Source organism: Pan paniscus, chromosome 1 (genome assembly GCF_029289425.2).
Source record: "Pan paniscus chromosome 1, NHGRI_mPanPan1-v2.0_pri, whole genome shotgun sequence".
In the NCBI taxonomy this organism is placed as follows: domain Eukaryota; kingdom Metazoa; phylum Chordata; class Mammalia; order Primates; family Hominidae; genus Pan; species Pan paniscus.
In genome coordinates, this window is record NC_073249.2 from 103,133,081 (window position 1) to 103,158,523 (window position 25,443).

Consider the following 25,443-nt stretch of genomic DNA (forward strand, 5'->3'; position numbering starts at 1 on the left):
GCTGGAACCCAGGAGGTGGAGGTTGCAGTGAGCTGAGATTGCGCCACTGCACTCCAGCCTAGGCGACAGAGCAAGCCTCCATCTCAAAAAAAAATAAATAAATAAATAAATAAATAATAATAATAATAAATCCCTGAAGAATCCTAACTCCTCAACATAAATTAACCTGAACATCTGAGGTGCCTGCCATTTTAAGAAGAAACACAACAGATCCATTAAGTGGGACAGGTCTGGGAAACAGTAAAATGAGTCTCACATCCTCTATCCATCAGAGCAAAAAAAGTGAAGAAAACTTCATGTAACTTTGTCTGATGCTGTTTGCTATACTGTGTATAAAAAGGCAGACCCCTATCCAGTACTTTGTTTCCACCCTTTTTAAAGCTACTCAGATCCTTTCTAGTTCTCTAGGCATTGGTTCTCTATCTGTACGTAAAACTACAACTGCCTGTCCTGGCATCTCCAGACACTGACAAGCAAATATGTCCAGGCTGTCATGATTTTTCTGAGACAACTGATATTGTGTACTTGAAAACTGCAATGTGTCCCAAGTTCAACATAGCCTTCCTCCATCTAAGTAGTGGCCAAATATTCATAATACACCTCTAATTTCCTTCCATCCTCCTCCCCAATTCAAAACCAGTGTGTATTCTCAAGCTACATTTCAGGGGCAACGCACAGTAAGTAGATCTCATTCCCCAAATAAACAATCACTACAGAGGTGTAATATGGGAGGTATATGAAAAAACATATTTTATTCCCTCTGGGCCCAGATGAATCATACTTTCTGGTCACAACTTTTAGAGGCAGGCTATTATTTCAGCAGGCCACTCTCTCACTTTTTCTGTTCCCTCTCTGACTCCTTCATCCTCTACCAAAGTACAGAGAAACGTTATCTCTAGCCCCCTTCCGTCACCCACAAATCAGCGTATGATAGTCAACAAAAACTGAGGAAAGACTTCTAGCCAAGAAAAAGACCCATTAAAGAGTGGTGTTTTTGTTCTGATCATTCTAAACTGATCATTCTGATCATTGTTGTGTGACAATACAAACGGTGCCCCTCTGTACCTTTTTTTGGTACACCAACAGTTGTTCTATGTCCCCATCATTTCCTTTTGAGACCTTGAAGTTTCAACAACATTCTTGACCTTCTTAATTTATCCAATGTTAAACACTTGAATGCTACAAAGAGCATGTGCATGGGACACTACTAGGCTGAAAAAATAAGGCCTACCTCTTCCAGGCCAAGCTGTTTTGGACATGATCACACTGATCAGTTTGAGTCCAAGTATAGCCAGAACCAAGCAGAAAAGGAAAGTTTCAGAGATGAAAAATAGGCTTAAAAATTAAAATGTGACAATGTAAAATCTTAACTCCTGAAGACCAATGAATTACCAAAAACAGTGAACTGGCTGCAGACACTTACTGTCTCTATTTCTGTGAGGCAAATTATTTTAAGATTACTAGGAAAAAAGACAGTAAACAATGAGTTGAGCACTGAGAGGTTGAGGCAGGCAGATCACTTGAGCCCAGGAGTTTGAGACCAGCCTGGGCAACACAGCAAAACCCTATCTCTACAAAAATACAAAAATTACCCAGGCATGGTGGCACACGCCTGTAGTCCCAGCCACTTGGTAGGCTGAGGTGGGAGGATCACTTGAGCCTGGGAGGTTGAGGCTGTGGTGAGCTGAGATCGTGCCACTGCACTCCAGCCTAGGCGACAGAAACAAACAAAAAAAGCAGTGAGTTGGGGATTTTTTTTTTTTTTTGAGATGGAGTTTCGCTCTTGTTGCCCAGACTGGAGTGCATTGGTATGATCCGGCTCACCGCAACCTCCACCTCCTGGGTTCAAGCGATTCTCCCACCTCAGCCTCATGAGTAGCTGGGATTACAGGGATGCACCACCACGCCCAGCTAATTTTATATTTTTAGTAGAGACAAGGTTTCTCCATGTTGGTCAGGCTGGTCTTGATCTCTTGACCTTGTGATCCGCCTGCCTCGGCCTCCCAAGTGCTGGGATTACAGGCGTGAGCCACCGCGCCCAGCGGTAATCATTTTTTAAAATCTCAGAAGCAAAGGTCTCAAACATCTGTCTTTCTGTGCCTGTATGCTGCCCAACTCATTCCCAAAAAGGAATGGGAATCAGATTCCTATCAACATAAGTCTCCCAATATATGTTATGTAGGTTTCTGGGGAAACTGCATCAACTGAAGTAGTCTTTAAAAATTAAAATAAGAGGCCAGGCGCAGTGGCTCACGCCTGTAATCCCAGCACTTTGGGAGGCTGAGGCAGGCGGAGCACAAGGTCAGGAGATTGAGACCATCCTGGCTAACATGGTGAAACCCCATCTCTACTAAATATACAAAAAAATTAGCTGGGCATGGTAACAAATGCCTGTGGTCCCAGCTACTCCGGAGGCTGAGGCAGGAGAATCGCTTGAACTCGGGAGGCAGAGTTTGCAATGAGCCAAGATCATGCCACTGCACTCCAGCCTAGGCGACAGAGCGAGACTCCATCTCAAAAAAAAAAAAACAAAAAAAATTAAAATAAGAAAACCAAAGCACACAATGATAAACCACTTTTCTCTTCTTGCTGTAATTTTTCTTTGATTTGCTCTCTGGGGATCAAGACAAAACAAAATCATTAGTCTTAGATACCTGAATTTGACCTCGCCTCATAGCTAATGTGATCAAGAGTAGTTTTTTTTTTTTTTAAATACAATTAAGACAAAAGGACTTTATATCAGCAGGACTTTAGGGCTGTGGTTCCACTGTTTTTATAGTAAAATACACTAATGGTGGGGTAGAGGTTGGAGAAGGAGGTGGAAACATCCGTTACAAGGCAACATGACAGACAGCAGGACCCTAACTAGACTTTAAGGAATTAATTCTATTCAGATGGGGGGAGCCCTACATAATTAAGTTTCACACTTATAAAATTATCACTCTGAATTCAGGGATAAGAGGCATTTGGTTGTAGATACAACTCCATCTGTAGATACTAACTTTAAATTTAAAGAAGAAAAACATTCATTGCATTTATATTATGTGTTGAGTTTCTTACATGATTCCTAAATCCATCTACTAATTTTTTGTTTTCATACAATTTACAGCTATGGTAAGATGATTACCACAGCCCTGATTCAGGTGTGGTCTTTAGCTTCAGAAAGTCCATCGGTCATGTAGCTGACTGTCATTGCTAAATCTGTTGCTTGCAGAGGCCTCATTGCTCTGGCTTTGCCGAGTAGAGTCCTCACCATTTAAGCTCTTCCTACATACAGGACATGTGTCATGCTGAAACAGAAAAATATTAGTCTATGTGAAGATCCTGGCCTGAGAAGCTGGGAGTATTGTACACTTAAATAACCCTGAGAATTGTCACATCAAAAATTATGACATGGAACAGAAAAACAATAGGGAATGCATCCTCATAGAGCATGCACTGGCTCTAAGGTGTGATACCAGGATATCTCCCAAACAGAACTTTAAGCAGAACTGACAGGAATAATTCTAGGCCAGCAAGTTAATAGCAGCTAATACATACCACCAAACAGAACGAACCAGAAACAGTGAGTGATCTATGACAAGAGGGTAACTGCCCATTACTTCCCATATGATCTAGAGCAGAGGTCAGCAAACTTTTTGTTTAAAGGGACAGGAAAATTGGCCGAGTGCACTGGCTCACACCTGTGATCCCAATACTTTGAGAGGCCGAGGCAGGTGGATCACTTGAGGTCAGGAGTTTGAGATCAGCATGGCGAAACCCTGTCTCTACTAAAAACACAAAAATTGGCTGGGCGTGGTGGTGCACGCCTGTAATCCTAGCTACTCTGGAGACTGAGACACAAGAATCACTTGAAACCAGGAGGTAGAGGTTTCAGTGAGCTGAGATCATGCCACTGCACTCCAGTCTGGGTGACAGAGTGAGACTCTGTCTCAAAACAAATACATAAGGGACAGAAAATAAATATTTTAGGCTTTGCAGGCCACACCACAGCTGTTACAACTAATCAACTCTGCTGACGTAGCACAAAAGTAGCCACAATCTACAAACAAATGAACATAGCTGTGTTCCAATAAAATTTTATTTACAATAACAGGTGGCAGGACACAATGACCTGTAGAACATAGTTTGCAACCCTTGGTCAGAAAAGTTCCAAACAAATAACAGTATCAGAGTAAGCCAGGGATTTATGGGATAAAATCTGATCTACTTGGATCTCGAGGAACTGTTAACTATACCTTTACTCTAAATCATCCCCCAAAGAAGCCATGACTTGCTGTACTCACCAGTTCTAGCCACGGCACAATACAACTGCTGTGAAAGAAGTGATTGCAAGGTAACTGCCGGACTTCCTCTTCAACTGTGTAATCTTCTTTGCATACTGGACACTCTAAACCCATATCTGTTGAAGAAGGAAATGCCTTTTAAAGTAAACAGGCAAAAGGAAAGAAGAAAAAACTAACCCAATGTCTCTACCAACCCTACGAATGCATAAAGAAAAGACACAAGAGACAAAAGAAAATGTACACCCAAGTAGCAGGCAGCTAAGAGGCATGACTTGTATTTCAAAATGAGGGTAAAGGTGGTAGTAGACAGAGACATGAAAAGAAGGAATGATGAATGGGGCCTACTCCAAAAAGGCCTATATAGGAACTATATAAGGCCTATTTTTTGATGTAAAGAGTTGGAAGAAATAAACTGGGGCTTAGATGATCTGCTCAGTAAAACAGGAAAAACATCTTCCCAATGTGTGACAGCCCTCTGGCAGTCAGTTGCCACTATGAATCTGTCCACCATAGCCAAGGGATTCATCTCAGCAATCTTATCAGTGCAGCGTCTCAAGCCACTTGCCACTTTCACCATGCTCTTTTCAGCATGGGATGAAGCATCCTATTTCAGTGTGGCTGTCCTAAAGTCCTCTGTAAAAACTGTTAATGAGGGTGAAGGCGGGTGGATCACGAGGTCAGGAGTTCAAGACCAGCCTGGCCAAGATGGTAAAAACCCTGTCTCTACTAAAAATACAAAGATTAGCTGGGTGTGATGGTGAGCACCTGTAAACCCACCTACTCAGGAGGCTGAGGCAGAGAATTGCTTGAACCCGGGAGGCGGAGGTTGCAGCGAGCCAAGATTGCACCACTGCACTCCAGCCTGGATGACAGAGCAAGACTCTGTCTCAAAAAAAAAAAAAAAAAATTGTTAATAAAAGCTATACCAGAAAAGAAAATACCAGAAGCTATACCAGAAAAGCTATACCAGAAGTGGTGCTGCAGAACTGCAAAGTCGAAGTCTAGCTCAGGTCACCAAATCAAGAGACAGAAAGCCCTCTTCTCTGAGAAGAAACAGTCATGAACTATACTGGGAGCTCCAAGCAGCAAGTTCTGAGTTTCCCAAATTTGGCTAATACTGTCAGCTAGTCTATACGCCTAGTGGCTGGGATATGCTCCATGAACCAACAGCAGATAAGGCATTTGGAGCAGTACTACTACTTAATAGATTTACTCCTTACTCTCCATTCCTATCACCTTAGCCCTAATTCTTTTACTTCTCATGCCTAGTCTGCTGCAACAGCCTCCCAGCTAGTATCCCAAATTCCACGGTCTTAACCCTCCAAATACATCCTATACTTTGCTACAACTTAGTTTTCCCTCAAACCAGCTCCACAGCAATCCCCAGCTCCTCTTCACTTGGATTCTCAGGTGGCACCTCAAAAATCAACAAATTAAAAAATGTAAAACATCACCTCATCGCCTTACCCAAACCAGGGTCCATTCACTATTTCTCTGTCCCTTAAGATGGCAGCACCATGTTTATAGTTACAAAGCTGTGAAATCTCAGAATTCTCTTTGACTCTTTCCCCTCCTTCATCCCATTATGCAATGAGTGAGGAAAGCCTTTCTCCAAAATGATCTTCTGAATCCTTTCCTTTCTGTTAGTATTGTCACCATCAACTGAACCTCATCTGGACTGCTGCAACAGACTCTAAAATCCCTGTTTCTGCTCTCTCTCACTTCCAATGTTTCACACACTGCCCCTAGACTAATCTTCCCTAAAGACCACTTTACCTGACTCACACACCACGTATATTAGTTCATACTTTTCCTTCAATAGAATGACCTAAGATGGCCCACCTTGTCTTTAAAATCTCTAACTCTAAACCCGAACTGATGGGAACAGAAACTCCCAGACCAAAATGCTGTCCCTTGTCACTAAATTCCTCCAGTGCTTACAAATAAAATAGTATCTATGACTAAGATACCTAACTGTACCTGACACAAAGTAGATTTGAAACAAACTCCCAGCCTATTTTTTTCTTCTCCTTTCCCCAATGTCAGTATCACGTGTCCAACACAGTTTTTAATCATTTGATCAGTTTTTCTTCAACTTGTTACAATCAAGTCTTATCTATCTTTGTACCTCTTTATTCCCAATGGCACCTAAAAGAGACATAATTGCTCAGGAAATACCAACTGACTAACCTAATAAAGGGGTAGGAACTTTCCAGATTTGGCACCCAGATAGGAATTTTAGAGGGCTATAGCTTCACTTAAAGGTCCTTAATATAGTAAGGTATTGGGATTTTTTTTCTTATTTTTTTGTCTTTTTATTTTGTTCACTTTTTAAACTTTTCACCTGTCACAAGATACCAGGATTTTGAACCGAGATCAGAAGATGACAGAATAAGTATAAAAATGAACCTACCAACTTGTTCCTGAGTTACTGTCACTGTTGGAAGAGATGTGATCTTTTCCTTGTCAGCTGGGGGAGGGCCTGTGTTTTCCAGTTGTCCTAAAAGCTACAAAAAAAGAGAAAGAAAAAGACGAAGTGGCAGACATCTCAATATCCCTGGAGAGGGAACTGCTCCAGCTGAGAACAAACAGTGCAGACATTAGGTATGTTAGTTACTCTTACTTCTGCAAGGCTCTGAGAGGCTTGGGTTTCCCCTTTCCTGCTGCCAGAACACTCATAATTGCTTTACAATTTCAGAGTGAAATTCGTATAAGCCTACAGACAAACCCATGATTGCAAGGCCCACCTCTAGGCATAAAGCAACTTCAGAGGCAGCAAAAGGGTTGTGATGTCACGAGTAAAACTATAGCTTAATAAAAAGTAAAATGTAACTGGTCCAAAAGCTTCATCTCCTGGAAGAAGAAAAAAGCGAGAGTATGAAAAGTAGCATAACATGAGCCAAGAAATAGGTAAATTACTGCCTATAAGACGACTGAATATAAAGGACATGCTTTCTAGTCTCAGAAATCCACAACGGAAATGAAAAACCAATCAAATTAAAATGAACATAAACAAGTGGAAGCAATTATACATGGCATGGGAATACCTTTTTCTCTGCTTCCTTCCCCTACTTTGCTCCATCTAGCAGAAATCCCTGCTTCAACATGTGAGGAAACCCTCCTTTTTTGTGGAATATTTGTTAATAGAATCCTTATAGAACTGAGCAAGAGAGACAAAAATACAAAATACTATTTGTTATAGAAGTCTTTTCTTCCTATGGAGGTGAAACCATCTTCTAGAAATTCCCTCAGACCTAGGAAGTGCATGGATGCTGAGCTAACCCCATAAATCATTCATCCCTTTAGTAAAATGGAAACCCCAAAGCTCAAAATATTAAGAGAAAGCAGAGTAACTGCCATTTCAGAAAGTAGCAGAAGGAAAGCAGGAAGCCTGTGGAACCATGAGACACACTGAACAGACACCCTCAAAAGGCAGCTCCTCACCTGGGTTACAATGGCATCAAGCCCTGTCTGACCCCAGGCATAGTCCCCAGGGTTGGAGTGCAGCATCCCGCTCCTATACGTGAGATGAGATAGACAGCATTAGATGGAGTGACCAGGCTCTGCCTTACACCACAGAAAAAAATTGGCAGAGGGATCCTGTTCTCTCTCAGAGCTGGAAAGTCACTAGTCCTCCAGGATCAAGAGGCAAAGAATTCTGTACATTTTCAAGATCAAACAGACTATCCAGAGATAGTACCTCATTCTCTAGGAATTTTACTTAACTAGAACATAAAATGTGAAGCTACCTGAAGTACCACATGACACGCCAGAACAAAAAGAGTGACTCATTGCCTGTTGGTTTCAAAAATTTGTGTTTTCTGTGCCCACTGATATTAAACACAGATGGAGCTGCTTTTTAAGGAGAGTTTTCCCGTCATGACTGGTCAAAATCTACAGCAAACATCCCTCATTATAAGAGGCCGCCCACAGTTCTGGACAATGAGGAGCTTTCAAGTAGAGAAGCAGCCATAGCAGTCTCTCTGAATCACAACTTAGAGCAATTATAAAAGGGACTTGGCAACACCGTTTTTTTTTTATTTTCCCTCAGAGCTGCTGGTACACTACCAGCAGAGGTCCAGACTACTGGATGACAGAGGTCCTAAAAGGACTGAGGTTCCTTTGAGCAAAGAAACCTTCTGGGCCACAGTTAGAAGGAGCAAATAATTTCTCAGACAAGAAGAAATTCCATCTTTAATCCCATCATACATAAGTGTCACTCTGATACTGAATTACAGCCTATTGTTTCTTCTGACAAATCCTCTTACTTTGAAAAACATAAAGTTCAGCATAATGTTTTCGATTTCAGAAATTCTTAAGGAGTAAAATATTCCTGTGTAGTCTACTGGGGAAACCCACAAATCAGATACCAAGCCTGGCAGGGACCATCTCATTCTCTACCTCAATACAATTCTCAGACCTGAATATAAAAGGAATCAAGACATTTCTAGTACCCAAACATCCTGGGGGACCAGGACGGCCTTCCTGAGCCTGAATAATAATAAAAAAAAAAGTTCTGATTAAGTTTGGGCTTAGCAGATAATGGCAGTGTAGCAGCTTCCAGTTACATCTACATACTCACCTATGCAGCTCTTTTTTTTTTTTTTTTTTTTTTGAGACAGGGTCTCTTTCTGTCGCCCAAGCTGGAGTACAGTGGCGCGATCTCGGCTCACTGCAACCTCCACCTCCCGGGTTCAAGTGATTCTCCTGCCTCAGCCTCCGAGTAGCTGGGACTACAGAAGCATGCCACCATGCCTGGCTAATTTTTTATATTTTTAGTAGAGACGGGGTTTCACCATGTTAGCCAGGATGGCCTCGATCTCCTGACCTCGTGATCCGCCAGCCTCGGCCTCCCAAAGTGCTGGGATTAGAGGCATGAGCCACCGCACCTGGCCTATGCAGCTCTTTTTCTCTACTGCACAGAAATGACAGCACCTAAAATGATGTCACTCCAACAGAGTAAGATAGAAAACAATTAGTTACTTACCAGGAAAAAGGGTGTGGAGATCCAGGAATGGCAGAATTTGCAAAGAATCCTGCAAAGATGTGTTGTAGTATTCTGTTAGAGAAGAAAAAATTAGATAAGACAACAGACTAATGAAAAGTACTCTACAGATATCCATGGCTGCCTAATCACCAACTAATTCCCTAAACCAAAATGGCTTTTCATTGGCTAGTACACAAGAGACAGCATCAGAAATCAGCCTGCCACACAGCGGTGTGCTATTTTGCTATTATGGCTGTCTTCCTGAGCTCTGCTATCTTACAGATTAATAGATTTTTGTGAATTAAGCTGGAAAGGGATCTGATGGTATGGTATAGTTTTTCAAACTATGTTCCTTGAATATCTGACATCAACATAAGGAAGGGTTAAAAGGGATGCCGAGCCAGTGGAACTCTGGACCCACCTCCCTTTAACAAGGGTAGTTCCATTTTTGTATGTTGTACACATTGGGTTTCTGAATAAGATATCATTTAAAGAGTCCTTTAAAAAAAAGTTTAAGCAATAATTCTATGTTAAGGTTGTTTCAGATGATTATAACACAAACACATATAAACACACACATGCTTAGCATTTGTCACTCTGAATACTTAAGATGGCACAGGTACACAGTTCTTTACACGAATGAGTCTTTGTTACCCAAAGAGATACTGGAGTGATGCCTCAGCAAAAGAAAAACCTGAAGAAATTGTTTCACTGGATCTTCTGTGTTCTGGATGATATGCAATTTTTTTTCTTTTTTGAGACAGAGTCTCGCTCTGCCGCCCAGGCTGGAGTGCAGTGGAGCGATCTCGGCTCACTGCAACCTCTGCCTCTCAGGTTCAGGCAATTCTCCTGCCTTAGGCTCCCGAGTAGCTGGGATTATAGGCACCTGCCACCACACCCGGCTAATTTTTTGTATACTTAGTAGATTTAGTAGAGATGGGGTTTCACCATGTTGACAAGGCTGATCTTGACCTCCTGACCTCAGCCTCCCAAAGTGCTGGGATTACAGGTGTGAGCCACCACGCCCAGCAATGATATGCAATTTTAAGTCCCTGGTTCCCACTTTACTTATTAGGCCAATTAATATAACAATGGCAATAGCCAACATTAGACTTTCCCTGCTACTAAAGTTCAACAGCAGCTAACTACACTATTCCGTTTGTTTGCTTGCTTTTTTGTATTATTTTTCATTATTTATTTTTAACTGACAAAAATTGCATATATTATGGTATATAACATATTTTGAAATATGTATGCATTGTGGAATGACTACATCAAACTATCAACATATGCATTACCTCACAAACTTATTTGCAACAATAACCCTTAAAATCTACTCTCTCAGCAATTTTCAGATGTACAAAACACTGGTTGTTGTTTTTTTTTCTTTTTTTGAGATGAAGTCTTGCTCTGTCACCTAGGCTGGAGTGCAGAGGCACCATCTCAGCTCACTGCAACCTCCATACCCCAGGTTCAAGCAATTCTTGTGCTTCAGCCTCCCAAGCAGCTGGGATTACAGATGCACACCACCACGCCTGGCTAATTTTTGTATTTTTAGTAGAGATGGGGTTTCACCATGTTGGCCGGGCTGTCAAGTAATCCGCCTGCCTTGGCCTCCCAAAGTGCTGGGATTATAGGCATGAGCCACCCCACCTGGCTGAAAACATTGTTATTAACTACTGTCACCCACGTTGTACAACAGATCTCTTGAACTTTTAACTGAAATTTTGTATCCTTCAACATCTCTCTAATCCACCCCCTCTGCCCCACAGCTCCTGGTAACTACCATTCTATTCTCTGCTTCTATGAATTGTGTTTTCTTTTTTTTAGAATGCTTCGTGTTGTTTTAAAAATATGTCCAAAAATTATTTGATAATCTTCCCTTCAGTGTGGGCTGGACTTAGTGACTCACTTAACAATAGAATATGGCAGAATTGATAATCAGTGACTTCCAAGACAAGGTAAAAAAAAGTGGGGGAAATGGCCGGGTGTGGTGGCTCTTGCCTATAATCCCAGAACTTTGGGAGGCTGAGGTGGGTGGATCACTTGAGGTCAGGAGTTCGAGACCAGTCTGGCCAACATGACCCCATCTCTACTAAAAATACAAAAATTAACCAGGCATTAGTGGCACGTGCCTATAGTCTCAGCTACTCAGGAGGATAAGGCAGGAGAATCACTTGAACCCGGGAGGAGGAGGTTGCAGTGAGCCAAGATTGTGCCATTACACTCCAGCCTGGGTGACAGAGACTTTGCCTCAAAAAAAAAAAAGGTGGGGGGCGGGGGGCAGTGCTTTCTCCTTGTACTTCTGTCGGATCAATCACTTGCTCTGGGAGAGTGCCATATCAAGCAGTCCTATAGAAAGGTCCATGTGATGGGGAACTGAGTACTGCCAACAGCCAGAACAAACCTGCCAGAATATGTGTAAAGCCTAGTCAATCCTATACTGCAGCAATGGCCAACATCTCGACTATAAGCTCATGAAATCCCGGGCCAGAACCACTCAGCCATGCTACTCCCAACGGAACCTGTTCCTGACCCAGTGAATCTGTGAGATAATAAATATTTGTTGTTTTAAGCCACTAAGCTCTGAGATAATTTGTTATATGGCGATAGATAATATACAGATTTCGATATCTGGATACCGGTGCCGCCATAATAAAGACCCAAAACTTGAGAGTATCTTTGGAACCAAGCAGTGGGGCAGAAGTTAAAAGGACTTTGAGGAGAGCATCAGTGAAGTTTGAAGAGACTTAAAAAAAAACAGAAGCGCTATGGCCTTTGAGGAGGTTAAAGGTGAGAGATTAAGAAAAGGCAGAAAAAATCTGATTAGAAACTGGAGGGAAAAGGATCCTTGTTATATAATGGCAAAGCTGTGGCCTTACCATAACATGGAAAGTAGATGTTGTGGTCCAAAAACTGGTTGATAATCTAGCTAAAGTGATTTCACTTTTGAAAGTACCTCCTGGCTTCTTGCTGCTTACTTTAAAATGCAAAAGAGGGATGAATTAAAGGAAGAACAGTTAAACAAAAAGGACAGAATTATATAATTCTGAGAATTCCCAGCATCTCCAGTTTAGTAAATGACACTAAAATTAAGAGATTTCAAGCAAAGATCGAATCCAAGGCACTGCCAAAAGACTGATTTCAGATGAAGCCAAGGATCAGACTATAACAATTCTTTGTTAAGACCTCAGAAAGGGCCAGGCACGGTGGCTCACGCCTATAATCCCAGCACTTTGGGAAGTCAAGGCAGGAGGATCACTTGAGGCCAGGAATTTGAGACCAGCCTGGCCAACATGGAGAAACCTGTCTCTACTAAAAATACAAAAATTAGCCGGGCATGGTGGCACACACCTGTAATGCCAGCTGCTCGGGAGGCTGAAACATGAGAATCACTTGAACCCAGGACACGGAGGTTGCACTGAGCCGAGATTGCACCACTGCACTCCAGCCTGGGTGACAGAGTGAGACTGTCTCAAAAAAAAAAAAACAAAAACACAACCTCACAAAGATCTAAAATGGTACCTAAAGAATCATTCAATTAGAAAATCGGACTAAGAAGCTTAAGGGTGTTATGTTAGTTTCCTAGGGCTGCTATAACAAACTACCACAAACTGGGTAGCTTAAAACAAAAGGAATTTATTCGTTCACTGATGTGGGTGTCAGTAGGGTTAGTTCCTTCAGGAAGTTCTGAGGGAGATCAGTTCCATGATTCTCTCTGGCTTCTGGTGATGTTTGACAGCAATCTTTGCCATTCCTTGATTTGTAGATGTATGCCCCCCCCAACCTCTGCCTCTGTCATCACATGGCTTCCTTCTCTCTGTCTTCTGTGTTCATGTCCAAATTTCTAGCTTTTTTTTTTTTTTTTTTTTTTTTTTGAGGCGGAGTCTCACTCTCGCCCAGGCCAGAGTGCAGTGGTGCGATCTCAGCTCACTGCAACCTCTGCCTCCAGGTTTAAGCAATTCTCACGCCTCGGCCTCCTGAGTAGCTGGGATTACAGGCATGGGCCACCACGCCTGGCTAATTTTTGTATTTTTAGTAGACATGGGGTTTTACCACATTGGCCAGGCTGGTCTCGAACTCCTGACCTCAGGTGATCCTCCCACCTCGGCCTCCCAAAGTGCTGAGATTACAGGAGTAAGCCACCGCACCCAGCCAAATTTCTCTCCTTATAAGACTATCAACCGTTGGATTAGGGCCCTTCCTGATCCAGTGTGATCTTACTATAACTTGACTACATCTGTAATGACCCTATTTCCAAATAAGGTCATATTCACGGTGACCTTATCAGGGTTAGGACTTGAACACAGCTTTTTGGGGGACACAATTCTACCCACTACAAGTGGTATCTCTCAGCAATCCCAGCAGAAACCCAAGGTAGAAAAAGCCTATTTAGAAGAGATTGGTGGATGTGGCTTTTGCCTAATGGCATGAATCCCAGTGAGATTCACAGGATACTCGAAGTTTTAAAAAGAAACACTGCCAGCTTAAACTGAAAGGTGGAAAAATAGTACAAAATGAAAACAGGTCTCTGGGCCCTGAAATTTCTACTGGCAAGAAGCAAGCTAAGAAAGCTATGCAGCTACAAATATGAACTACTTTTAATGGAAAAGAAAGGATGACTAACAGGGTGGATTCCAGAGTCACAGAGAAGAACTCCTGGGCAGAAGTAGAAGTCCTAGTCAAGGAACTTCTGACATTTGTCTAGACAACTATCAGAATTGCTGTGAACCAGCAACTTCTTTGTGCCATCATTTTCCCTTTTGGAACAGGAAATCTCTATACCTGTTCAGAATCACTGCCTGTCCATATCACTGTATGTTGGGTGTGTGATAGGTAGTTAACCTGTCTCTTTAGTTTACAGGTCTTCACATCAAAAGGAACTATACCTGAGGAACTATACCCAAGGAGCCACACCCACACTTGGACCTAGTTAAAAGGACAGCTACCTATATTTCAAGCTGATGCTATAGAAGAAGGAGACTTTTTTGATAGATTTTGGGAGGAAGTGAGTGCATTTTGCACATAGAAGAAGTGTAAATAATTTGTGGCTAGAGGGCAAACTGTGGTGATTTTAAAATACATCCATAAATTCTCTAGAGGTGGAGCTAATTCTCTTCTCCTTGAATGTAGGCTAGATTTAGTGATTCACCTCTTACAGACAAAATGTAGCAGGAATGACAGTGTGTGACTTCCAAAATTAGGATATAAAAAGATATTATGGGTTTTTTTCCTTCTTCCTCTATCATTCTCTTGGATCACTAACTCCAAGAGAAGCTAGCTGCCAAGTAATATGGACATTCAAGGAGCCCTATGGAGAGGCCCAGATGGCGAGGAACTAAGGCCTCCTGCCAACAGTCATGTGAGTGAGCCATCTTGGAAGTGGATGTTCCAGGTCCAGTTAAGTGTTCGGTTGACTGTAGCCACAGCTGACATGTTGATTATAACCTCATGAAGCCCTTCACCAGAACCATCTAGCTAAATTGCTCCCAAATTCCTGACCCTCAAAAATATTGAGATAATAAATATTGTCATAAGCTGTTAAATTCTGGGGTAAAGTGTTACACAGCAATAGGTAACTAATATATACCCACCTATTTGTCAGTGACAAGAAGGGCAAATTATCATATGCTTACACTGACCAATAAGTAAATGGTAATAATCAAGTTTGAGAGATAGCCTAGTTCTTGAAGCTGTAAAAGTCAATCCTATATGAATGCTTGGAATTACGAGGGACAACTCACCAGCAGCTGATCAGCTGATGATTTCTCTTTCTTGGCTACTTACTCTCTGGAAGTCAGATGTTAGTCCCATATTTTTGTAGCAGTAACAGAGACTGCTGAGGGTGGCCCCAATGCATAAGAGCTGTTGCTCGGAGAACAATAGTTGACAGAGTATTTACAATGAATTTTGTTTATTAAAAAAAAAAATCTTTTCTTGTTAAAGCTAAATGTCTGGGGAAGATGTGGAGGGAAGGAAGATAGTGTATACATTTAATTTTAGAAACTCACAGAAGAGAAAAATCAACCCACTGGGTCTGGAAGGGAAGTCACATGCTAAAACCAGGTAAGAGTCTTCACATAGTTTCCAGAGCTGTAGCCTCTCTAGGTTTTCCTTGTACTTCCCTGGCTGTTTCTTCTCAGTCTCCTTTGCTTATTCTTCCTTATCTTCCAAACTTCTAACCATCGAGGGCCCAGGCCTCAATTCTCTGAGCTCTGCTATTTCCTATCTTGACTTCTTTGACCACTTTATCCAGCTTTATAATTTTAAATATCATATATAGGCCACAACTTGCAAATTTTATCTCCAGCCAAGACCTCTGCCTATTCAACATTTCCACTTGTATAATAAGCACCTCAAACTTATTATGTCCCAAACTGAATGAACTCTTAAATATTTTCCTCCAAACTTACTCCTCCTAATGTTCCCCATGTCAGTGGATGGTGGCTCCATTCTTCTTGTTTTCAGGCCAAAAACCTTGGTGTCATAACTCTTCTTTCTGTTACACCCCACATCCAATCTGTCAGTAACTCCTATCATGAATATTGCCAAACTGCATCTGAAACCAAACCATTTTTCACTGCTCTCACCCAAACCACTGGCATCTCTAGCTTATATTAATGCAATAGCCTCTTAAATGGTTTCTCTGCTGCGTCTTTGCCTCGCACACCTTGCAGCCCCCCATTCTATTTTCAGCACAGCAGTTAGAGCAATCATTTCAAGATATAAATGACACCTAACTCTCCATTGGAACAGAAGCTCTTATAATTGCCAACTAGGCTTCATATAATCTAATACCCACCTCCCCATTCCCACTCCCATCAACTTCTCCTACCATTCCCCTCACCTCCTCTGCCCTACATTGGTCTCTCCTTGTTTGTCCATCCCTACACTTCCTTGGTGTCTATTCAGATACTTTCTCAATAAGACATTTGCTGACTATGCTCTTTTTGAAACTTCACTTCAACCATATTCCCTATCTCCCATCCCTGCTTTTCTTCCACCATAGCACTTACTACTGCTTAAAATTCTATTTATTTTGATCATCTATCTTTCTCCATTAGTACTTAAGCTCCACGAGGGCAGTCATTCTTGACTATTTATTGACTACTGTATGCCCAACATCTGGCACACAGTAATACACAATGTCTGCTGAATAAATTAAGAGACCTCTTATGGGGCCAGGCAGAGTGGCTCACACCTGTAATCCCAGCACATTGGGAGGCCAAGACGGGAATACAAGACTAGCCTGGACAACATAAGGAGACCCCATCTCTACAAAAAAAATTTAAAAATTAGCTGGGCCTAGTGCTGCACACCTGTGGTCCTAGATGCTTAGGAAGCTGAGATGGGAAGATCACTTGAGCCCAGGAAAAAATTAATTAAGAAACCTCCCCTAGATGGGCTCTGATATGGTTTGGCTGTGTCTCCACCCAAATCTCAACTTGAATTGTATCTCCCAGAATTCCCACATGCTGTGAGAGGGACCCCGGGGGAGGTAATTGAATCATGGAGGCCGATCTTTCCCATGCTATTCTCATGACAGTAAGTCTCATGAGATCTGATGGGTTTATCAGGGGTTTCTGCTTTTGCTTCTTCCTCATTTCTCTTGCCACCACCATGTAAGAAGTGCCTTTCACCTCCCACCATGATTAAGAGGCCTCCCCAGCCATGTGGAACTGTAAGTCCAATTAAAGCTCTTTTTCTTCCCAGTCTTGGGTATGTCTTTATCAGCAGTGTGAAAATGGACTAATATAGTAAATTGGTGCCGGGAGTGGGGCATTGCTGAAGAGATACCAAAAATGTGGAATTGACTTTGGAACTAAGGAACAGGCAGAAGTTGGAACAGTTTGAAGGGCTCAGAAGAAGACAAGAAAATGTGGGAAAATTTGGAACTTCCTAGAGACTTGTTCAATGGCTTTGCCCAAAATGCTAATAGTGATATGGACAATAAGGTCCAGGCTGAGGTGGTCTCAGATAGAGATAAGAAACTTGTTGGGAACTGGAGCAAAGAAGACTCTTGTTATGTTTTAGCAAAGAGACTGGCAGCATTTTGCCCCTGCCCTACAGATTTGTGGAACTTTGAACTTGAGAGAGATGATTCAGAATATCGGGTGGAAGAAATTTCTAAGCAGCAAAGCATTCAAGAGGTAACTTGGGTGCTGTTAACCAGTTTTATAAGGGAAGCAGAGCATAAAAATTTGCAGCCTATGTGACAGAAAAGAAAAATCCATTTTTTGAGGGGAAATTCAAGCCAGCTGCAGAAATTTGCATAAGTAGCAAGGAGCCTAATGTTAATCCCCAAGACCACAGGCAAAATGTCTCCAGGCCCTGTTAGAGACCTTCACAGCAGCCCCTCCCATCACAGGCCCAGAGACCCAGGAGGAAAAAGTGGTTTCGTGGGCTGGGCCCAGGGTCCCCGTGCTGTGTGCAGCCTAGGGACTTGGTGCCCTGTGTCCCAGTTGCTCCAGCCATGGCTGAAAGGGGCCAACATAGAGCTTGGGTTGTGGCTTCAGAGAGTGCAAGCCCAAAGCCTTGGCAGCGTCCATGTGGTGCTGAGCCTGCGAGTGCACTGAAGACAAGAACTGAGGTTTGGGAACCTCGGCCTAGATTTCAGAAGATGTATGGAAACACCCGGATGCCCAGGCAAAAGTTTGCTGCAGGGGCGGAGCCCTCATGGAGAACCTCTGCTAGGGTGGTGCGGAAGGAAAATGTGGGGTGGGAGCCCCCACACAGAGTCCCTACTGGGGAACTGCCTAGCGGATCTGTGAGAAGTGGGCTACCATCTTCCAGATCCCAGAACGGTAGATCCACTGACAGCTTGCACCAATGCACCTGGAAAAGCCACAGACACTCAACACCAGCCAGTGAAAGCAGCCGGGAGGGAGGTTGGACCCCGCAAAACTACAGGGGTGGAGCTGCCCAAGACCACGGGAACCCACCTTTTGCATCAGCATGACCTGGATGTGAGACTTGGACTCAAAGGAGATGATTTTGGAGCTTCAAAATTTGACTGTCCCGCTGGATTTCGGACATGCATGGGACCTGTAACCCCTTTGTTCTGGCCAATTTCTCCCATTTGGAATGGCCGTATTTATGAAATACCTGTACCTCCATTGTATCTAGGAAGTAACTAGCTTGCTTTTGATTTTACAGGCTCACAGGCAGAAGGGACTTGCCTTATCTCAGATGAGACTTTGGACTTTGGACTTTTGGGTTAATGCCTAAATGAATTAAGACTCTGGGGGACTGCTGGGAATGCATGACTGGTTTTGAAATGTGAAGACATGAGATTTGGAGGGGCCAGGGGCAGAATGACATGGTTTGGCTGCTGCCATGTTAGAAGTGCCTTAGCCTCCCACCATGATTCTGAGGCCTTCTCAGCCATGTGGAACTATTAAATCCAATTAAACCTCTTTTTCTTCCCAGTCTCAGGTATGTCTTTATCAGTAGTGTGAAAACAGACTAATACAGGCCCCAATAAAATGTATCTTGAAAGATATATACAATCTATTAAGATAAAAAAGATTATAAAATATGTGTAGTATAATCAATTCAATTTCAATTATATAGATGTAATTATCATATATATGTATTTAAAAAGGTCTACAAGATTATACATCAAGGTGTAACTATGGCTATTTCTGGATAAGGCTGTCTTTTTATTCCATACCAAAACAAATTTTTTTTAATAAGAAAAAAAAAAGTTAACCAAAAAAAGTCAGTTCTTAAAATCTGAGATGTGATCAGTGGTCAGAAATCTATGGTCCAAGAACCTAGGGTTAATTTCAGAAGAACACATTCTCTAGGTGGAAAATCTTAAAACATATTCTTTACATAGCCATAAAAAAGAACAAAATCATGTCCTTTGCAGCAACATGAATATAGGTGGAGGTCATTAGCCTAAGCAACTTAACGCAGAAAACAGAAATACCACATGTTCTCACTTATACATGGGAACTAAACATTGGGTACACAAGGACACAAAGTAAGGAATAATAAACACTGGAGATCACAACAGGGAGAGGTAGGGAGAAGGGCAAAGGTTGAGAAACTACCTATAGGTACTATGTTCACTGCTTAGGCCATGGGATCATTAGAAGCCCAAACCCCAGCATCACACAATATACCCGTGTAATAAACCTGCTGTTCTGTGAGTTACCAGGAAAGCAAATTTTTAAAAATTAAAAAATAAAAACCAAACCTGTACATGTACCCCCGAATCTAAAATAAAAATAATAAATTTTTAAAAGAACGTATTATTTAGGTGGGACACCTTCTTAGAAGTCATGTACCCTACAAAGCGAATCAGAAACAGCTTACTGCTAAAATCAAAGAGGCTTCCTTTATATAACCAGGAAGGAGACTAAACTACCAAGCTAAAGTGTAACAAAAAAACAAAAGAGTAAAGCACAATAAAATTAAAATGGGGCTGGGCGCAGTGGCTCACGCCTGTAATCCCAACACCTTGGGAGGCCAAAGCAGGCAGATCACTTGAGATCAGGAGTTTGAGACCAGCCTGGCCAACATGGCAAAACCCCATCTCTACTAAAAATACAAAAAATTTTCCAGGCATGGTGGCTCATGCCTGTAGTCCCAGCTACTTGGGAGGCTGAGGCAGGAGAATTGCTTGAACCTGGGAAGCAGAGGTTGCAGTGAGCCGAGATCACACCACTGCACTGCAGCCTGGGTGACAGAGTGAGACTCCCTCTCAAAAAAACAAAACAAAAACAACAAAATAAAATAAAGATGGGTTTTAATGTAGTAAGTGCAGACTAATGGGTGGTAATCTCTATTACTTGTCTGGAAAACATGAATGTGCTGGTGTTGACCTAACACAAAGGAAAAAACCTAACAAGCATTAATATTTTACCGTCTTAAAAAATTATTTGGCCCTCTCCCTCCCCCTCCCCCTCTCCCTCTCCCTCTCCCCATGGTCTCCCTCTCCCTCTCTTTCCATGGTCTCCCTCTGATGCCCAGCCGAAGCTGGACTGTACTGCTGCCATCTCGGCTCACTGCAACCTCCCTGCCTGATTCTCCTGCCTCAGCCTGCCAAGTGCCTGCTATTGCAGGCGCGCGCCACCACGCCTGACTGGTTTTCGTATTTTTTTGGTGGAGACGGGGTTTCGCTGCGTTGGCCGGGCTGGTCTCCAGCTCCTAACCGCGAGTGATCCGCCAGCCTCGGCCTCCCGAGGTGCCGGGATTGCAGACAGAGTCTGGTTCACTCAGTGCTCAATGTTGCCCAGGCTGGAGTGCAGTGGCTTGATCTCGGCTCGCTACAACCTCCACCTCCCAGCCGCCTGCCTTGGCCTCCCAGTGTGGAGACTGCAGCCTCTGCCCGGCCGACACCCCGTCTGGGAAGTGAGGAGCGTCTCTGCCTGGCCGCCCATCGTCTGGGATGTGAGGAGCCCCTCTGCCCGGCTGCCCAGTCTGGGAAGTGAGGAGTGCCTCTGCCCGGCGGCCATCCCATCTAGGAAGTGAGGAGCGTCTCTGCCCGGCTGCCCATCGTCTGAGATGTGGGGAGCGCCTCGGCCCCACCGCCCTGTCTGGGATGTGAGGAGCGCCTCTGCCCGGCTGCGACCCCGTCTGGGAGGTGAGGAGCCCCTCCGCCCAGCAGCCGCCCCGTCTGAGAAGTGAGGAGCCCCTCCGCCCGGCAGCCGCCCCGTCTGAGAAGTGAGGAGCCCCTCCGCCCGGCAGCCGCCCCGTCTGAGAAGCGAGGAGCCCCTCCGCCCGGCAGCCGCCCCGTCTGGGAAGTGAGGAGCCCCTCCCCCTGGCAGCCGCCCCGTCTGGGAAGCGAGGAGCCCCTCCGCCCGGCAGCCGCCCCGTCTGGAAAGCGAGGAGCCCCTCCGCCCGGCAGCCGCCCCGTCTGGAAAGCGAGGAGCCCCTCCGCCCGGCAGCCGCCCCGTCTGGGAAGTGAGGAGCGTCTCCGCCCGGCAGCCACTCAGTCCGGGAGGGAGGTGGGGGGCAGCCCCCGCCCGGCCAGCCGCCCCATCCGGGAGGGAGATAGATGGGGGGGCGAGTCCGCCCGGCCAGCCGCCCCGTCCGGGAGGTGGGGGGTGCCTCTGCCCGGCCGCCCCTTCTGGGAAGTGATGAGCCCCTCTGCCCGGCCACCACCCCGTCTGGGAGGTGTACCCAACAGCTCATTGAGAACGGGCCATGATGACGATGGCGGTTTTGTGGAACAGAGAAGGGGGAAAGGTGGGGAAGGGATAGAGAAATCGGATTGTTGCTGTGTCTGTGTAGAAAGAAGTAGACATGGGAGACTTCATTTTGTTCTGTACTAAGAAAAATTCTTCTGCCTTGGGATGCTGTTGATCTATGACCTTACCCCCATGGGCCCTGGGCTCTCTGAAACATGTGCTGTGTCCACTCAGGGTTAAATGGATTAAGGGCGGTGCAAGATGTGCTTTGTTAAACAGATGCTTGAAGGCAGCATGCTTGTTAAGAGTCATCACCACTCCCTAATCTCAATTACCCAGGGGCACAAACACTGTGGAAGGCCGCAGGGTCCTCTGCCTAGGAAAACCAGAGACCTTTGTTCACTTGCTTATCTGCTGACCTTCCCTCCACTATTGTCCTATGACCCTGCCAAATCCCCCTCTGCGAGAAACACCCAAGAATGATCAATAAAAAAAAAAAAATTAAAAAAAATTATTTGAAGTGAAATATGAGTAATTCCTTAGCATTTATCACAATCTGGATGGAATTTCTCTTAAAGATCATGCAATTTCCTTGCTGATTCTATATGTACCAAACAACCATCTGATTGCTTTTGATTTCTTGATACCTGAGAAATTCAAAGACAAGAGTATGCTAACAAACGAGTTTTGTAGTCACTGAAACAGAATACCCTCAGTTATAAATTTATAAATTAATCTGCTGGCACAGGTCAGATGCACTTAAAGTCAGATAAGATGAGCTAGTCTATTCAAGACCTAATTAACTATCATTCAAAAGCTGCAGATTAGAGGATAAAGCACATACTTTAGGGACACTGAATAAATATTTGCAGAATGAATGAACAATGTGAGAGTTCCTTGTCTCTGTGTTAGTAAAAAAGTTTTACTCATGCCAATGAAAAAGTCAAAGAAAATGGACCTCATTTCAGGGAAACTTATTAAGTTGGTGTGAGGAACACACTAATAATCCCACAAAGGCTAATCTCTGACATCTGATTTCTTAAATACAAAGTACTCTTTTTCTTGAAATGAAGTCTTGCTCTGTCGCCCAGGCTGGAGTACAGTGGCGCAATCTCGGCTCACTGCAACCTCCACCTCCCAGGTTCAAGTGATTCTCCTGCCTCAGCTTCCTGAGTAGCTGCGATAACAGGCAACCGCCACCATGCCTGGTTAATTTTTGGATTTTTAGTAGAGATGGGATTTCATCATGTTGGCCAGGCTGATCTGGAACTCCTGACCTCAAGTGATCCACCTGCCTCGGCCTCCCAAAGTGCTGATTACAGGTGTGAGCCACCGCACCCGGCCATTAAATACAAAGTACTCTGTCTACAGTGAAACCCGTAGAATGAACAGGAATCTGAGATGCAGCCCATGGAAACCATAAGTGGAATGCCCATATGCTCCTTCTCAAAGCAAGAGGACAAAACTGTTATCAGGAAGAAGCCATGCTAAAGTTCAATCAATTTTTTAAAATGTATAAAACATGAAATTGTACTTTCAAAACATACAGTGACATCATAATGACAATTACTGTAAAGTAACAACCATATGGAACAATCTAGGCAGGCCTGCTAGGTGGGTATAGTAATAGGCCCCAAAGATATACTGTGTTTATTTATACTTCTATGAAAGAAAAGAGAAAAGAAACTGAATTAAAAACTTTCAAGTTCTATTTACTGATATACTGGTGCCTTGGAAGGAAAGTTTCTGAGAAAATTAGGGAAATGCTTAAATCTTTGGTTAAAAAATAAGTGAGAAGGCTACTTAATTTTAAATTTTTGACTTAATACTAAATAGTTATACTAAAATTTTTTAGTATAACAGTTAAAAATCTCACCAAATACAAATACTTTGATTTTTGCACTATCCTGGCTCCAATATTTGACTGCCTTTATACTCTTAGACAATTTACCTAAACTCTCTGTGCCTCAGTTTCTCCAGTAAAATGGAGATATTCACAATACCTTCTTCACATGGTTATAGTGAGGATTAAACAAATGAATACCTGTAAAGCATTTAGACTAGTTTCTGGCACATACTCTTAGCTATTATTACTATTAATTCATATGTTTTTTATACTTTTTAGAGACATAATTACAATTATCCACTTATTCAAAACAAACATGTTTAGTAGCCACTATAAAACCGATACTGCACTAGAAGATGAGAATACAGAGATAAATAAAACACTACCCTATACTATCAACCCCAGAGGTAACTGAAAAGACTGTAATAGATCTAGTTCCCAAAAAGATACCAGGTCCAGATGGAATTACAGGTAACTTGCATTAAACCTTTAAATAATAGGTAATTCCTGTGTTATGTAAACTATTTCCAAGCATAAGAATACAGCAAGTTTTCCCAGTTCCTTTTATGAAACTAATATAATCCTGACACCAAAACTTGATAAAGAGACTCATCCTCTTTTGAATAAATGTAAAAATCCTTAAAAAAAAAAAAAAAAAAAAGATAAGGAACAAATCAACTCCAATAATGTGTTAAGAGACTCCAGCTTGGGCAACCTAGTCTCTACCAAAAATTGAAAAATTAGCCAGGCGTGGTGGCACATGCTTGTAGTCCTACCTAGTTCATAGGCTGAAGTGGGAGGATTGCTTGAGCCCACCGAGTTTGAGGTTGTAGTGAAACATGATCTTGCTACTGCATTCTAGCCTGGGAAACAAAGTGAGACCCTGTTTCCCCAACCCCCGACCCCTAAAAAAGAGGTTTTAGTGCTCCTTGACAAAGCAGCTTGAATAAAAACACTAGAAAACATTAGAAAACCTACTTGTTAATAAAATGCATTAACTGTTTAAGGGAGAAAAACTCTAAGGTCATTTTGATAGGACTGCAAAGGGCATGTGACAAAATCATTAGTCATTCTTAATTAAAAGCCCCTAATAAATTATGAATAAAATTAAACTTTCTTAGTATGATAGTGCATATATTAGGAACCAAAAGCAAACAAGTTTAACAAAGAAACACTAATTCATTCTCACTGAAGTCAGGAAAAAGACAAGGATGCCTATATTAAACAACGTTGTTTTGGTAGTATAGTCAATATAACAGATAAGAAAAATAAGAGGCATAAACATTGGAAAGAGAAACACAATATTTGAGGATGATATGAGTGCTAACTAGAAAACTAAAGAGAATAAAATGAAAAACTATTACAGTTAATAAGAGAATTCAATTAAGTAACAAGATGAAGGGTAACAAAAAGCTTGCCAGCAATAATCAGTTAAAAAGTTAAATCAAACTATGAAACTTGACTGAATGATGAAAAAGTGTCCTGTATCTTCTACTCAATTGGCTGTGAACCTAAAACTGCTCTAAAAAATAAAGTGTATTTTAAAAAAGAAGAAGAAAGGGAGGAGACAAAGGAAGAAGGAAAAAGAAGGAAGAGGAAGAAAAGAGGAGGAGGAAGATGATGGAAGAGAGAAGGAGAAATAAAGAAAAGGGAGAAAGAAGAAGGAGGAAAAAGAAAGGAAGGAGGAGGAAGAATGAGGAAGAAAGATTGAAAGAGGAAGGAGGAAGAAGAATGCAGGAGGAAGAAGGAGGAAGAAGGAAGAGGAAGACAGAGGAAGAAGAAAAAAGAACCAAATAAACTGAGACCATGAGCCATGGGCCTGAGAAGTTTCAATATTACTAGAAAGTACCGGCTGGGCGCAGTGGCTCACACCTGTAATCCCAGCACTTTGGAAGGCCGAGGCAGGCAGATCACCTGAGGTCAAGAGTTCGAGACCAGCCTGGCCAACATAGCAAAACACTGTCTCTATTAAAAATACAAAAATTATCCAGGTGTGGTGGCGGATGCCTGTAATCCCAGCTACTCGGGAGGATAAGGCAGGAAGAATTGCTTGAATCGGGAGGCAGAGGTTGCTCTGAGCCGAGACTGCACCACTGCACTCCAGCCTGGGCGACAGAACGAGACTTTGTCTAAAACAAAACAAAACAAAACAAAACAAAACAAAGTACCACCTGTCCCCAAATT

The 25,443-nt window shown here is 42.8% G+C and overlaps 1 protein-coding gene across 3 annotated transcripts in view; it reads right to left on the bottom strand.

The window, feature by feature from the left end:
• Positions 1-726: 726 nt before the first annotated feature.
• Positions 727-25,443, bottom strand: part of RNF115 (ring finger protein 115) — an 82,136-nt gene continuing 57,419 nt past the window's right edge. For all 3 annotated transcript variants that reach the window (XM_003806202.5, XM_008951072.4, XM_063606112.1), the window contains 5 exons: positions 9,274-9,345; positions 7,731-7,803; positions 6,700-6,793; positions 4,287-4,402; positions 727-3,290 (listed from right to left, as the gene is read on the bottom strand). In XM_003806202.5, the coding sequence (XP_003806250.1) occupies positions 3,159-3,290; positions 4,287-4,402; positions 6,700-6,793; positions 7,731-7,803; positions 9,274-9,345 (487 nt within the window). In that variant the 3' untranslated portion in view covers positions 727-3,158. The remainder of the gene's footprint in view (positions 3,291-4,286; positions 4,403-6,699; positions 6,794-7,730; positions 7,804-9,273; positions 9,346-25,443) is intronic.